Consider the following 16,192-nt stretch of genomic DNA (forward strand, 5'->3'; position numbering starts at 1 on the left):
AGGAGATTAAGAACCTCTTAGAAAGAAATAGGGATCAAGAAGTGCTGCTGAGTGTCACTGAGTGGGATTCAGTGCACTACAGGGTTTCACCTGGGTTTCAAAGCAAGTGACTGTAGATTCTAGACTGTAATCTCATGGTGGGCAGTGAACTTTTCTGCTAATTCTGTTGTACTCTCCCAACTGCTTAGAACAATGCTCTGTACCTAGTAAATGCTCAATAAATACCACCGATTGATATAAAACATCCTCTTGACTTTGGTTTCCCTTTTGGGCCCATGTGAGCTGATGGAGGGAGTGGGGGGAATAGGAAAAGTGGGAAAGGAAATAGTTCCAAACTGCAGCGGTGGAGAGACTACAACTCATTCTGCAACCCGGCATGGTGGAGAACGGTAACACCACCGGTACCTAGCCGGGGTCAAAGTCCACGTCTCACCGGACCAAAGAGCTGGAGCAGCAGAAGCTCCAGTCAGCTTTCGTCCTGCCCCAGCGTGGAATGACCCCGGCACCCAGCCCCCAGCCCTAGCCGCCGGGCACATTGCGCCCTGGCCCCGTGACCTCCAAAGGGAACCTCGGGTACCGCCTTCGGGGACACGTCCGCTCTTTGGCATTCTGAACCCTGCAGCCAAGTTGTTGCAAAAAAAGAAAACTAACCCAAATGACATCTGCTTTGAAACGATGGCCACCAGAACAGGAGATCCAGCATGTATTCTTTTACTTCTTACTTTCCTGCTCTGGAACAAAGCCCCTCGGGCAGTGCGTTCCTTTCAGAAAATCTTCTGCCCTTCCCCCATCTCCCACTTGGGAATTTTGGGGGAGAAAGGTGGCGGGGGTAATTAATTCATACCTCTATCCTTTTGCAGATGAAAGAAGCAGCAAGAGACTCCCTGCCAGTTGAGAGGCGGAAGCAGGTAAGAGGCCAAACCTGATGAGTTGGTAAGGCTGTGAAAGGATTTGGATCATGTAGGCCCTTTTCTATTGAGGGGGTTTAGCCCATACTGGAGGGAGTTTGCTTTGGGGAAAGAGGAGAGCAGTCTTTTTCAGTACTCGGCCACTGTCTCTCCTAAAATAATGGACTCGTTTTGAGATTGGCAAGCACTTCCATGTGGATACTTGCTCTGAAAAAGCAACATCCTTCACTCAGATGATCCAGGAAAGGTAGGTGTGTAAGTGGGTTTACAGCCAAACGCTAGGTCTCCTGACTTTGCTTCTGCCATCTCGATCGTCCCAACTACTCGAGAGTTTCACATGATATAGCTGGGTGGTTGTCGTAAGGGAGGGTCGTTATTGGATTCCCCTACCTCTCCCTCTTCCCTCTCTCTCACACATCCCAGAGTCCCAGTGGATATGCGGACTGTGAATGGGAACAAGATTCTGACCTCTACATTACCTGGCATTAAGATGTCTCCACTCCTATCTGCTAGGGCCAGAGAACTGTTTTGAAAAAACCTCAGAAAGCTGTGAAGTAAGCCTGCCTAATCAGAGTTCTTTTCCCCACCTTCACATTTACCCTTCACCTGGACTTTTGGACTTTTGGAAATAATAATAATGATGATGATAACTGTGATATTTGTTCAACACTTACTATATTCCAAGCACTACGGCAGATACAAGATAATTAGGTTGGACATAGACCCTCCCCCACACGGGGCTCACACTTCAAGTAAGAGGGAAAACAGGTTTTGAATCCCCATTCTACAGATGAGGGAATGGAGGCCCAGAGAAGTGAAGCGACTTGCCAAGGACACACAGCCGACAAGTGGCAGAACCGGGATAAGAACCCAGGTCGTCCGACTCCCAGGCCTGTGCTCTTTCCACTAGACCACACTGCACTCAGTTCTCCCACAGTGCACGCTTTCACCACACATTTTGGATTGGGTGTTTCTAGGTAACTGAGAAACTTCTTCCAACACTGTGAGCCAGTTTGGATACAGTTTATCATGGTGTTGGAAGAAATGGGGCATTGGAATGGACGAGACCTCTGGTAAGAGTTTTCCTTTACACGGGGCTTCGAAAGACCACAAAGGCCAAAATAATAATAATAATGTTGGTATTTGTTAAGCGCTTACTATGTGCCAAGCACTGTTCTAAGCACTGGGGTAGATACAGGGTAATCAGGTTGTCCCACGTGAGGCTCACAGTCTGAATCCCCATTTTACAGATGAGGTAACTGAAGCTCCGAGAAGATAAGTGACTTGCCCAAAGTCACACAGCTGATAGGTGGTGGAGCCGGGATTAGAACCCTTGACCTCTGACTTCTAAGCCTGGGCTCTTTCCACTGAGCCATGCTGCTTCTCTAATGTTATAGGAGAATCAGGTGTGTCACCAGCATGGCCTAAGGAAATAATAATAATGATGATGATGGTATTTGTTAAGCACTTACTATATGTCAGGCACTGTACTAACCACTGGGGTGGATACTTGCAAATCAGGTTGGACACAGTCCCTTGTCCTACATGGGGCTCACAGTCTCGATCCCCATTTTATAGATGAGGTCACCAAGACATAGAGAAGTGAAGTGACTTGTCCAAGGTCACACAGCAGACAAGTGGAGGAGCTAGGATTAGAACTCATGACTTTATGACTCCCAGGCCCATGATTTATCCATGCTGCAAGCAGGCATGGAAGTCAGAGGACCTAGATTCTAATCCTGGCTTAGCCATTTGTCTGCTGTATGACCTTGGGTAATTCACTTCACTTCTCTGGGCTTCAGTTTCTTCCTTTGTAAAATGGGGACTCAATACCTGTTCTCTCTCCCTCTTAGACTGAGTCCCATGTGGGGCAGGGACTGTATCCAACCTGATTATCCTGCATCTACCCTATACTACAGTGTGTGGCACACAGAAAGCATTTAACAAAGACATTATCATCATCATCATTTTATGTATGGTCAGAGAGGTAATGATTCCCAGAGTGCTTAAAATATAGGAGAAACAACCAAAAGCAGGGAATTTTAAGTTTAAACACAAATTATAAAATCCCAAACCAACATACTCTCCCGAGTTTGGGCAGCTTCCTCACTGGCCCTTTTAAAAATAGGCTCTACTAATTGGGCTACCTAACTAATTAAAACAAGACATAGGATGTCTTTGTGGAGAGCAAATTGTCATATTCTGAATATCCATTCAGAAAGGACAGCTGTGTTAGCTGATAGTCGTAATGGTGTTGACTGAGTACTGGGCACTGAGCTCTTGGGGAAAGTACGGCAAAAGCCAAAAACATGGTCCCTGCCCGCAAAGCGTTTACAATCTAACGAGGGAGCCAGACATGAACATATTGACAAATAGTGGGAGCAGCAGAAAGGAAAACAGCAGGTAGGATAAAGGAACGAATAGATGTCTGTAAAATGGGGATTAAGATTGTGAGCCCCACGTGGGACAACCTGATTCCCGTGTGTCTACCCCAACGCTTAGAACAGTGCTCGGCACATAGTAAGCGCTTAACAAATACCAACATTATTATTATTATTATGTCAGGGTGGCATAGCAAAATGAATCACTGAACGCACAGTTAGATATGCGTAGCCATAGTAATATTATTTATTAAGTGCTCACTGTGTGCAGGGCACCATATTAAGCTCTGGGAACACAAGTGGTGAAGATGGGTATGTCTTCAGTTGTAAAATCTTGAGGCGGCTCAGGTTTGGGACATAGGAGTCTCTTGTCTGAAATAGTTGAGTCAACTGATTCTAGAAACTAGAGGATTTCTTAAATGATGAGCCACCGCAGGGCTAGGAGCCATATATCTACCTCTCATTTGTGTATCTTTTTCCCAGAATATAGTACAATGCTTCGCGCACAGTAGGTGCATAACAAATGCTGTAACTCCTGCATCTACCCTATACTACAGTGTGTGGCACACAGAAAGCATTTAACAAAGACATTATCATCATCATCATTTTATGTATGGTCAGAGAGGTAATGATTCCCAGAGTGCTTAAAATATAGGAGAAACAACCAAAAGCAGGGAATTTTAAGTTTAAACACAAATTATAAAATCCCAAACCAACATACTCTCCCGAGTTTGGGCAGCTTCCTCACTGGCCCTTTTAAAAATAGGCTCTACTAATTGGGCTACCTAACTAATTAAAACAAGACATAGGATGTCTTTGTGGAGAGCAAATTGTCATATTCTGAATATCCATTCAGAAAGGACAGCTGTGTTAGCTGATAGTCGTAATGGTGTTGACTGAGTACTGGGCACTGAGCTCTTGGGGAAAGTACGGCAAAAGCCAAAAACATGGTCCCTGCCCGCAAAGCGTTTACAATCTAACGAGGGAGCCAGACATGAACATATTGACAAATAGTGGGAGCAGCAGAAAGGAAAACAGCAGGTAGGATAAAGGAACGAATAGATGTCTGTAAAATGGGGATTAAGATTGTGAGCCCCACGTGGGACAACCTGATTCCCGTGTGTCTACCCCAACGCTTAGAACAGTGCTCGGCACATAGTAAGCGCTTAACAAATACCAACATTATTATTATTATTATGTCAGGGTGGCATAGCAAAATGAATCACTGAACGCACAGTTAGATATGCGTAGCCATAGTAATATTATTTATTAAGTGCTCACTGTGTGCAGGGCACCATATTAAGCTCTGGGAACACAAGTGGTGAAGATGGGTATGTCTTCAGTTGTAAAATCTTGAGGCGGCTCAGGTTTGGGACATAGGAGTCTCTTGTCTGAAATAGTTGAGTCAACTGATTCTAGAAACTAGAGGATTTCTTAAATGATGAGCCACCGCAGGGCTAGGAGCCATATATCTACCTCTCATTTGTGTATCTTTTTCCCAGAATATAGTACAATGCTTCGCGCACAGTAGGTGCATAACAAATGCTGTAACTCCTGCTACTGATGTATGGCCATTGACACAAGGAGTCAAGGCTGTCTTGAGGGTTAGACCCCTGCTGGCCTGAACCATGACCAAGCTGCCCTTCACCACTTTGACCGCTGAGAAGTAGGGGCCAGTGTGAGGGAGATTAATTTTTAAAGAAGGCAGCCCTAATAATGGTAATTATTGCACTTGTTTAGCACTTACTATGTGCCAAGTGCTGTTCTAAGCGCTGGAGTAGAAACTAGTTAATCAGGGTGGACACAGTCCCTGTCCCACATGGCGTGCATGGTCTAAGTCGAAGGGAGTAGGATTTGATTCCCATTTTGCAGATGAGGTAACCAAGGCGGAGAGAAGTGAAATGACATGCTCGTCATCACACAGCAGACACCTGGCCGCGTCGGGATTAGAATCCAGGGCCTCTGACTCCCAGGCCCGTGCTCTTTCCCATAGCTGCTTCTCTCAACATGTTACTAATGTGGTCCCAACAAAACTCTGTTCGAGAAACTCCTTTGCATGTGATTGGGATGATTAAGTGTGCCCATGACCCCAGCTGAACACGTAAGTGAAGGCACAGCTTTGGCTCATTCTGGCTCATGGTGATCTCTGATGAATTGGGAGCACTTTCCAGAGGGCAAACTCCCCTCAATTGGCCCCGGTGCTTTTTTGATCAGTCCCTGGGGAAGACCTGTGATCTCGACAATACTGCTCATAAGCAATCTAAAATTACATCCCTGTAATCTTGATATCTGTACCTTTACCCCTGGAATATCTAGTCATGACCTTCAACTGCTCACTCAGGCCAATCTTCTCTTGGGAGGGAAGAGAAGGCTCCTCCCTCTGGACCATAAGCTCATTGGCGGGGAGCGTGTCTGATAACACGGTTGAATTGTACTCTCCCAAGAGCTTAGTACAGTGCCTTGCATATAGCGAGTGCTCAGTAAATGCCAGTGATTGATCCATGTCAGGACAAATGTTCATTTTTGGAGCTTGTTAACTGGGGGAGGCTTGGGCTAGAAGAAAGAGGGACCCAGTGTAGACAATTCCAGGACCCCCAGGAAGAGTCTCCATGTTTCCCCAGTGAACAAAGTGCTTATTCGATGTCCCCCCCGCCATTCTTATTAGATAACATGATGAACGCTAGGTAGTCGGCGCTTTCTGTAACCCAGAACTTCTCCCCCATCTCAGAGCAAGCCTCTGCCAGATGTTGATTTGTGCCTCAAGGCTATCAGTTATCAAACACCACCAAGCCACCAGCACTCGGCTGCCATTTTGTCTATGTTCCAGGCTTCGTCTGATTCCCCACCCTCTACTCATCTTTCTCCCTCCAGCTGTTGCTGAGCTGAGTCCCTCAAGGCATTTCAGAGCACCTCTTTGGGCAGTAGAGGTTCCCATGGGGATGGCACATTGCTCCCTCTCTGCCTCCTCTCTCCCCACAGCACCAGATCTCAACCCCTTTCTCCATCTTCAAAGCCCCCCTAACAGCCAACAAGTCTTCCTGATTCATTTCCATCTCCCCAAAGCGGATTAACATTAAAAAAGCAGTGCTGTCCTTCTGAATACCACATTACCTCTTTGAAAGGCTCTCCCCAGAAGGGTTTTCTATAATCATTTTTGTAAATTTCATTTGCTTTAGAACTGATGCAAAATTTCATCGATTTGATCCCCATTTTACTGAGGAGGTCACTGAGGCACAGAGAAGTTAAGTGACCCGCTGGTAGTGAAGAGTACATAATCAGTACACCTTGTAATGATCCATTGGATTGTTGAGGGGTCAAAAAGGCTGTAAGCTGGAGTGCAGTATCAAACCATATTGGTTCTATGTCCAGATTATTGTAGGTAGGGGGTATTTGTAAATATGTCTCTGTCTCCCCGATGAGAGTTTAGGTTCCATTTGGACAGAGAATGTGTTTTATGCTTCTGTTGTACTTTCCTACTTGCTCAGAACAGGATATTACATTTAGTGAATGCTCCTTATTAACCATCTCTCCTCCTATTCTTCCTTGTGTTCCTCCTCCTCCTCTCCTTCCTCCTCCAAGTTAGTTGATCTGGCCAAGATCCTTCTAGATTGAAAGCTCCTTGTGGGCAGGGAATGTGTTTATACAATTTTGTTAAATTGCACTCTCCCACTGTGCATAGTACAGTGCTCTTAGTACACAGTGAGCACTCAAGAAATAACTATTGATGGATCTGGGCCACAGGCTCCTTCTCCCACAATGTTTCTCAGTCTTCATGAAGGGGGTGGCCTAAAGGAAAGATCCTCAAGGACCGCCTTACCTGCCTCGCTTTCTCTTGTGCCATCTCCAGGAGGGGCAGATCTGGGGTTCCATGAGGAGAACGGGTTTCATCTTGGGCTCCGGCCTGCTCATGTTCGTGGCCTTCTGGAACTCTGTCACTTGGTAAGATGCTCGGCTTAACGTGGTTTTGGGGGAGCCGGGGGCGGGGGGGAAACGGAAAGAGTGGGGGAGAACAAGGGAGGTGGTCCCTGCTCCTTCACCTCACCTGGGAATCTTCTCCCTGTAGGCACCTGCAAAGGTTCTGGGGTGCCTCGGGCTACTTCTGGCAAGCCCAGTGGGAGAAGCTGTTTCATGCGTTTGAAGGGAAGGAATGGATTCTCTTCTACTTAGGTGAGTCACCAGTTCCGAACGTACAGGCCTTCTGTCGCGTTTTTCTCTGTCAACATCTTATCATCCTATATAACTAAATCTGGGTGTCTCAGCTTTGGGCTTGGGCCAAGAGGTGGCTCAGTCACTTGAAAAACAGTATTCTAAAGGTGGTCAGGAGAGTGTAGTAGCCATTGGAAGAAAGTGGGAAAAATGATAGTAAGGGGAAAGAAAAGTATGGCCAAGGGTGGAACAGAGGAAGAGAAAACAAAAGACATCACTTCTTTGAAAAGATAAAGGTATTTTAAAAGTAAAGAAGAATAAAAAGAACTGACCGGTGGGTAAATTAGAATCGGGAGCTCCAGATGCAGTTTATGTTCTGCAGAGTCCAACGTTTTGCATTTTCTATCAGTATTAAATGTCAGCCTCTTAGGCAGATGACCATGAAAAAGCATAGGAAGCAAAATTCAATGATCTGTAAAGAAAGAAACCACATGTAAAATGCCTCACTAAAAAGATTCTGGAATAATATTGCTTTGTTCATAGGACAAGCCATCATTTATTGCTTATTCGTACTTATTGCTTACTATTTGCCAGGCCCTGTACTAAACACTGGAGTCTCTAAGCTTGTTCTAGGCAGGGAGAGGGTCTGCTAACTCGGTTATATTGTAGTCTCCCAAGTTCTTAGTACAGTTCTCTGCAACTAGTAAGTGCTTAATAAATACCACTGATCATTGATAGACTGATTGACACAAGAGAATCAGGTTGGACACAGTCCCTGTCTCACATGGGGCTCACAATCTAAATGGGAGGGAGGAGGATTTAATTCTCAATTTACAGATGCGGTAACTGAGGCATAAAGATAATAATAATAGTAGTTTTTGTTAAATACTTACTTTGTGCCAAGCACTGTACTAAGCACTCGGGTAGATACGAGATAATCAGATCCTACATGGGCTCACAATCTAATAAGGAGGAAGAGCAGATATTAAATCCCCATTTTACAGGTGAGGGAACTGAGGCACAGATAAGTTAAGTGACTTGCCCAAGATCACCCAGCAGCATGGCCTAAGCTCTCTCCACTAGGCCATGCTGCTGCGTGATGTTGGGCAAGTCACTTAACTTCTCTGTGTCTCAGTTCCCTCATCTGTAAAGTGGGGATACCTGTTCTCCCTCCTGTGAGCCCCATGAGGGACAAGGACTGTGTCCGAGTAATTAACTTTATATCCCAGTGTTTAGAACAGTGTTTGGCACATGTTAAGTGCTTAACAAATACCATAAAAAACCCAAAGTGGCAGGACAGATATTAGAAGCCAGGTCCTCGGACTTCCAAGACCATGCTCTTTCTATTAGGACACGCTGAGGTCTTGCTGTGACATGCCCAAGGTCTCACAGCAGACAAGTGGAGGCGCTAGGATTAGCAGTGTGACTCAATGGAAAGAGGCCGGGCTGGGGAGTCAAAGGTCATGGGTTCGAATCCTGGCTCTGCCACTTGTCAGCTGTGTGACTGTGGTCAAGTCAGTTAACTTCTCTGTGCCTCAGTTATCTCATCTGTAAAATGGGGATTAACTGAGCCTCACATGGGACAACCTGATTACCCTGTATCTACCCCAGCACTTAGAACAGTGCTCTGCCCATAGTAAGCACTTAAATACCAACATTATATTATTATTAGAACCCAGGACCTCTTACTCCTAGGTCCATGCTCTTTCCCCTAAGCCACACTGCTTGTTTCTCATGTTTTGTAAAAATGGGTTTAATAAATTGTCCCTTCCCTCCTGGAGCAGGCGGAGAATGTCAGGTGAGTTAGCGTTATTCCCTGTGTCCTAGCAGATGACTTATCCCAGCATCATTCCCACACCCTCCTGTCCATTGCAGACCCAGGAACTAGAATAGGAATAATAATAACAATAATGATAATTATGGTATCTGTTAAGCGCTTACTATGTGCCCGGCACTCCACTAAGTGCTGGGGTAAATACAAAGTCTCACATAGAGCTCACAGTCTTAATCCCCATTTTACAGATGAGGGAACTGAGGCATAGAGAAGTTAAGTGACTTGTCTAAGGTCACACAGCAGACACCTGACAGAGCCAGGATTAGAACTCATGACCTTCTGACTCCCAGGCCCGTGCTCTATCCACTAGGCCATGCTGCTTTCCAGGAAGGAGTAGTGGGGGAGCCGGGGCAGAGAGATCCACAACCTGAAACAAATCACCAAATCAACCAAGCCCCCACTTGGTTGCCTATCATCACAGTCCGCTCTTTTTTGAAGATCCCTATACGTGCATTCTAACCAATTTCAGTCCACCTCAGATCCCTCTTTAAACTGGTAATTGTCTTAGTTTGACCCCCTGGGCCTACTGGGTTGGGTGTGAGACCTGTTGGAGAGGTGGTGGGTAAAAGCAGGAGGAGCGAGGAGGAGAGCTCCCGTCTCTCCCCTGAAAACACCTGCTGATTTCTCCTTTCTGCTCCTCTCCCTCAGGGGCCACTCTCATCCCCACCCTGTGTTTCTGGGGCTTCAACGCACTCCTGTTGGTGGTGGACACAACTGGAAAGCCCAACTTCATTGCCCGCTACCGAATTCAAGAGGGCAAGAACGACCCCGTGAGTAACTCGTGGTGCTGACGGCTGCAAGCCGGGGTTCCCCTCCACCTCCCTTCATCCCAGTAATCAAAAGCACTTATCCAACACCCAGCTTTACACCGGGGTGGCTAGTTTGGGTGCTGTAGAAAGCTGTAGGTCCTGGTCTTCAAACTTATAGTCCTCCCAGCCTGAGGAATCTGGGATACTTCATTCACAGTGTGTTGGGAGCTTGAGGAAAAAAGGGACTATTCAAGTAGTGGACCTCCTCTCTAGACACCCTACAAGTTCCCTGTGATACTGTAAGCTTCTCCTGCAGGATTTTACATCCTTTTCAGGAGGCTTTTCAGGAGATTTTTTTTTTGGAGTCTCTTTAAATGGGGACGGTTTCATACCTGTCGGAGACCCAGGCCCAGAAAGATCAGAAAGGGATCTGTCTTCTGTCTGAGGTATTTAGACACTAGCTTAAAGCTAATGATAAGGAAATGAATTTTGCAAATCAGCATCGTAGGGAGCAGCCTAAATTTCCTCCCAAAGGCCACTGTCTCAGGAGATGACGACAACGGGTTAGGAACTCTTCTCCTTGTGGACAGGGATCACGTCTACCAACTCCGAAGCAGCGTGGCCTAGTGGACAGCACGGACCTGGGACTCAGAGGACTGGGTTCTAATCCCAGCTCAGCCACTTGTCTGCTGTTTGACCTTGGGCAAGTCACTCGACTTCTCTGCACTTCAGTTACCTTATCTGTAAAATGGGGATTAAATCATCCTCCCTCCAAATTAAATTGTGAGCTCCACATCAGGCGGGGACTGTGTCCAACCTGATTACCCAGTATCTACCCTATTAGTACAGTGCCTGGCTTAATAAGTACCATTTTAAAAAAACCAAAAATCCCTCACACCTCTTTCATAGTGAACTTTTCAAAGCGATTTGTACAGTCTCTGCACACAGAAAGTCCTCAAATACCAGTGATTGATTGAAAAGTCATGAACTTTTGCTGCTAAGACAAAGGTCTTGGTAATTGGGAGTTATCCAGCAAGTCCTTATCTCCAATTTCCCCTTGTCTTTCTCTCCCTGGACTTTGCACAATATAAAACTCACACAACTTGAAACTGCTAAAAAAAAACCCAAACAGGGTGAGCCAAGAGGGAATAGGTGTGAAACAAAAGAGAAAAAGAGGGAAAACTGATGTTTCCTTTTTCTGGATGAGAGAAATGGGGGTTGCATTTTCCCTAGTTCCTATTTTGAAAATGTGTAAATTTGGTGCTACAGGTTTGCCCTGGGCCAAGCGTTTGTCCATCATGCAACTCATGAATGACTATAGTCTATTTTTTGCCTCATGCAGTCCCACAGAATTTACACATTCTTCAAAAGACACAGAGAAGCAAAATTTCACTGTGGTTTAGTGGTGGACAGATGGGAAATAGTCCAGCATTCTTTTACTAGAAATGGGTTGTTTCTCATAATAATAATAATAATAACTGGTATTTGTTTAGCACTTACTCTTTGCCAACCACTTTTTCATTCAATTCATTCACATATACTGAGTGCTTACTAAGTGCTAACTGCTTGGGAGGCCACAGTATAACTAAGTGCTTAGTACTAAGAACTAAGTGTTTGAGAGAATACAATATAGTAATAAACAGACACATTCCCTACCCATGACGAGCTTGCAGGCTGGAGCTTACAGCGCTTACACTATACAGTGCTTGCACTATACAGCGCTGGGGTCGAGACGAGATAATCAGCTGGACTCAGTCCCTGTCCCATGGGGCTCACAATCTAAGTGGGAGGGAGAACAGGTATTGAATCCTCATTTTACAGAGAAGGAAACTGAAGCACAGAGAAGTTAGTAGCTTGCCCAAGGTCAAGCTTCTAGAAGCCTGCAGCACAAAAAGAGAGATGAAGGTGGTGTCCAGCACATCTAGACTGAGCTCACTGTGGGCAGGGAATGTGTCTGTTGTTGTACTGTACTCTCCCAAACGCTTAGTACAGTGCTTTGCACACAGTAAGCACCTGATAAATGATTGAATGAATGGATAGCAAAAGCAACAGCCCTGCTTTTAGAGTAGGAGCTTCAAGAGGGACAGGGACGGGGCCTAATTCCCTCCAGTCTATTCCTCTCCCAATGTTTAGTGCACTTCAGGAGACAGTCTACGCATACGTGATGTGGAATGGGTTTATCCATCACACCAATCATTCAATCATATTTGAGCGCTTACCGGGTGCAGAGCACTGTGCTAAGCTCTTGGAAAGTATAATTTAGAAATAAAGAGAGACAATCCCTGCCCACAGTGGGCTTACAATCCTTATTTACAGTCATTCAGTCATATTTGAGCACTCACTGTGTGTGCAGAACACTGTACTAAGTGCTCAGGAGAGTACAATATAACAACGCATTCTGTGCCCCCAGCGAGCTTACAATCTAGAGGGGGAGACTGACATTAACATAAATAAATTACTAGATATGTATGTAAGTGCTGGGGGGGGACGGCGGGGACGGCGGGGACGGCGGGGACGGTGGGTGAATAAAGGAAGCAAGTCAAGGAGACGCAAAAGGGAGCAGGAGAAGAGGATGGGAAGGCTTAGTCAGGGAAGGCCTCTTGAAGGAGATGTAGAGGAGATCTAACTATCTGAAATTCACCCTCCTGCAAGGGCAAGACAAGCGAGAAGAAAAAATGCGACTTCTGCAGAGCCTCCATTTTAGTCAGCAGATCTGGGCTGGGGGTGGGGGGTGGGGGGGAGCAGTGAGGGGGCTACTTTAGATCAATCAATCAGTGCTATCTTTTGATAGCTTCCTGAATGGAGAGCACCATGCTGAGGCAGATAACAGGATGAAAGGGAAGAATGGCTCACAGGCGGCCCCAGTGGCTAGCCAGGCATTAAAAGCCACAAAGTCCAGCCCAGGGAAATTAACCGGCTGCACTTTAAAACTTGGCTTCAGCGGTCAGCCAGAAACATGCACCTCACAAGGCTGGATTATCTTTTTTTTTTTTTTTAATAGTCCCTTTAAATAAGAGAGAGAACAGGTCTTGAATCCCCATTTTGCAGTTGAAACTGAGGCACAGAGAAGCTAAGTGACTTGCCTATAGTCACAGAGCAGGCAAGTGGTGGAGCCAGAATTAGAACCCAACTTCTCTGGCTCCCAGACCAGTGCTTTATCCGCTAGGCCACGCTGCTTCCCATGATTATTATGATGCTGAGGGTAGTATTTGTTAGGTACTTACAATGTACCAAGCACTGTACTAAGCCCTGGGGTAGATACAAATTAATCCATTTCCCACGTGAGACTCACAGTCATGATCCCCATTTTACAGATGAAGGAACAGGCACAGAGAAGTTAAGTGATTTGCCCAGGGTCACAGCAGACAAATGGTGGACCTGGGATTAGAATCCAGATCTTTCTGACTCCCAGGCCCAACCTCTATCCACTAGGCAACACTGCTTCTATGTGTCCAGCATTGTACCAAAGAGTGGGGTAGAAACAAGAAAATCAGGTCAAATACAATCCTGTGCCACATGGGGCTCAAAGTTAAGTAGGTCTGTCTACCAACTGTTATACCGTATTCTCCCAAGCGCTTAGTACAGTGCTCTGCACACAGTAAGTGCCCAATTAATTCCATTGATTGATTGAAGTAGGAGGGAGATTATAAAAAAAGAGTCAGTGGGGAGGAAAATCGCTCACATGATGATAATTTTTTTAAAATGAGTTTGTCCCTTCCTTGACTGGGGGTAGAAAGGAGCCTATTTATAGGGCCCTGTGGGGTTGGACCAAAGTTCTAAATCCATTTCTCATTTCTCCTCTCTCCTCATGGGAGGGGATTGTGTCTTCTCCCACTCCTGTACTCTCTCAAGAGCTTAGTACAGTGCTCTGCACAGAGTAGGCGATCAGCGCTTGATTTTCCGAATGGACTCTGATGTCAGGCTGACTGCCGTAGCAAGAGTTATTGGCAAAAACAAGATGTGCTGGTGGGAGAAGTAGGGAAACTCCCAGAGACGTTTACTGGAAAATGGAGGCGGGGCGGGGTCTTTTTTTTTTGGCTGAGTTCTTGGCTCCAAGACATACACACATATCCCTGGACTAAGAAAAAGGAATTGCACAGCTCCAAAGAAACCCAGATAATTTAAGCCATTCTAACCAAAGTGCCCTCTCTCTCCACTGCCCCCCTCAAAAAAAAAAGAAAGTTATTTTGGAAAAAACAAACCTTAAACCCACATTTCATAAACAGTCGTAAATGTAGGAGGGCTAGACATAAGATCAAAAGTCTCCAGTGTAGATTGTTCTTCATGCAGGACATCTGGTGGTGTAGGCAGACCCTGATTCACAGGAAAACCCTTTACACTAGAAATACATTTAAAGAATTCACCTATGAGGAGTTTGGTCCAGAAAGCAACAGAAATTATTTTTATGTCTAAAAAGTACTGGCAATTCAAGAAATGCACAGAGCTTTGGTTAAGGAGCTGTCTTTCTACAAATCCCCTGTTTTTTTAGAAGTAAAAATCTGGTTTTGCAATTATAGGCTTACATTTTGGCAACTATAGATTTTGCTGTGCATCCTGCCGGGAGCCTTCTGCTTGTCGGGTGGTCTTGCCCAGCTGGGACTGAGTTTTTCACAGCTATTCCATGGCAGCGCTTAGTACAGTGCTCTGCATACAGGAGTTTTTTTGAGGAATGGGGAGATTTGGATTGAAAGTTTTTCAGAAAAATGATCTGGGCAGCAGAGTGAAGTATGGACTGGAAAGGGCAGGGAGGTCAGCAAGGAGGCTGATGCAGTAGTCAAGATGAGAAATGATGAGTGTATGGATCAGCACAGTAGCAGTTTGGACGGAAAGGACGGAGAAATATTGTGGAGGTAGAACTGACAGGGTTTAGTGGCAGGTTGAATATAAATATGTGCGAGAGAAAGATGAGTCCTTAGCCTAGTGGATAGAGCACAGGCCTGGAAGTCAAAGACCTAGGTTCTGATCCTGGCTCTGCCATCTGTCTGCTGTGTGGCCTTAGGCAAGTCACTTAACTTCTCTGAGCCTCATCTGTAAAATGGGAATGAAGACCGTGAGCCCCATGTGGGACACGGACTCTGTCCAACCTAATTAGCTTGTATCTACCCCACGCTTAGAACAGTCCTTGACACAGAGTAAGCGCTTAGGAAATGCCATCATCATTAGACTGTAAGCTCACTGTGGACAGGAGCGTGTCTACCTCTATTGTACTAAAGTGCAGCACTCAAGAAACACTACTGATTGATCGATGAGTCGAGGATAATGCCGAGGTGTCGGGCTTGTGAGGCAGCGAGGAGCCATCCATCACAGGGGATGTTAAATCGGATGAGGCCATAGTCAGGATGGTAAGGTCAGCATGATCACATCCCACGAGCCCAAGGATTCTATTCAGTCAGAAATCTAAACATGTTTTTGGCACCTCAACCTTAGATATTTTTGCCCCCTCTTTTTAGAAATGTTGAGGTGAAGCCAACCTGTAGGGAAAAGACAGTTTCACTCAAAATCAAATGCCTGATGTGGTCCATGGGAAAAATTCATGCTAAGAAAATGTTAAAATGGAATAAGCATTTGAAATTTTTCCATCAATAACACTAATACCTGGATAGCACCGGTCTGGGAATCAGGAGACCTGGATTGTGATCAGGGCTCTGCCATTCGCCTGTGGCGTGACCTTGAGCAAGTCACTTTACTTCACTGTGGCTCAGTTTCCTTATCTGTAAGATGGTGCTCATTTTCCGTCTTCCACTCTGAGCTTGGGACACTGCTTGATCTGTCTCATATCTACCCCAGTGCTTAGCAGAGAATATCCACGTCATAAATACCATCATTATTATACCAGCTTGTCAAAAATATCCTGAAGTAAAATAGTCTGACCCCAGATGAATTTTGCAAAAATCATCCATTTGGAGAAGCAGCAATGCACATCGGTAATACAGACTCACTGTTCTTGAGAGGAAGGATGTCTGAAAAATTGGCTGGGGGAAAAAAAAAGTCACAGATCATTTTTTCCTGGAGAACTTTTAAATGGCTAAGGCAGAGGTTAGCAGATTTAAATGGCTAAGGCAAACCTGGGTTTGGAACAACGATAACAATGATAGTATTTGTTCAGCGCTACGTGAAAGGTAATCAGGTTGGACATAGTCCCTGTCACACATCAGGCTCAACGTCTTAATCCCC

General features: G+C 45.5%; 1 protein-coding gene across 1 annotated transcript in view; it reads left to right on the forward strand.

Annotated features, from left to right (window-relative positions):
• The window catches only part of FAXDC2 (fatty acid hydroxylase domain containing 2), a 35,105-nt gene that overhangs the window by 13,617 nt on the left and 5,296 nt on the right, over positions 1–16,192 (forward strand). Inside the window, exons 2-5 of the mRNA XM_029051047.2 lie at positions 861–908; positions 7,137–7,228; positions 7,353–7,456; positions 9,918–10,039. Coding sequence (XP_028906880.1) covers positions 861–908; positions 7,137–7,228; positions 7,353–7,456; positions 9,918–10,039 — 366 coding nt within the window. The remainder of the gene's footprint in view (positions 1–860; positions 909–7,136; positions 7,229–7,352; positions 7,457–9,917; positions 10,040–16,192) is intronic.

The sequence above is a fragment of the Ornithorhynchus anatinus genome, chromosome X1 (assembly GCF_004115215.2).
Source record: "Ornithorhynchus anatinus isolate Pmale09 chromosome X1, mOrnAna1.pri.v4, whole genome shotgun sequence".
NCBI classification, from domain to species: domain Eukaryota; kingdom Metazoa; phylum Chordata; class Mammalia; order Monotremata; family Ornithorhynchidae; genus Ornithorhynchus; species Ornithorhynchus anatinus.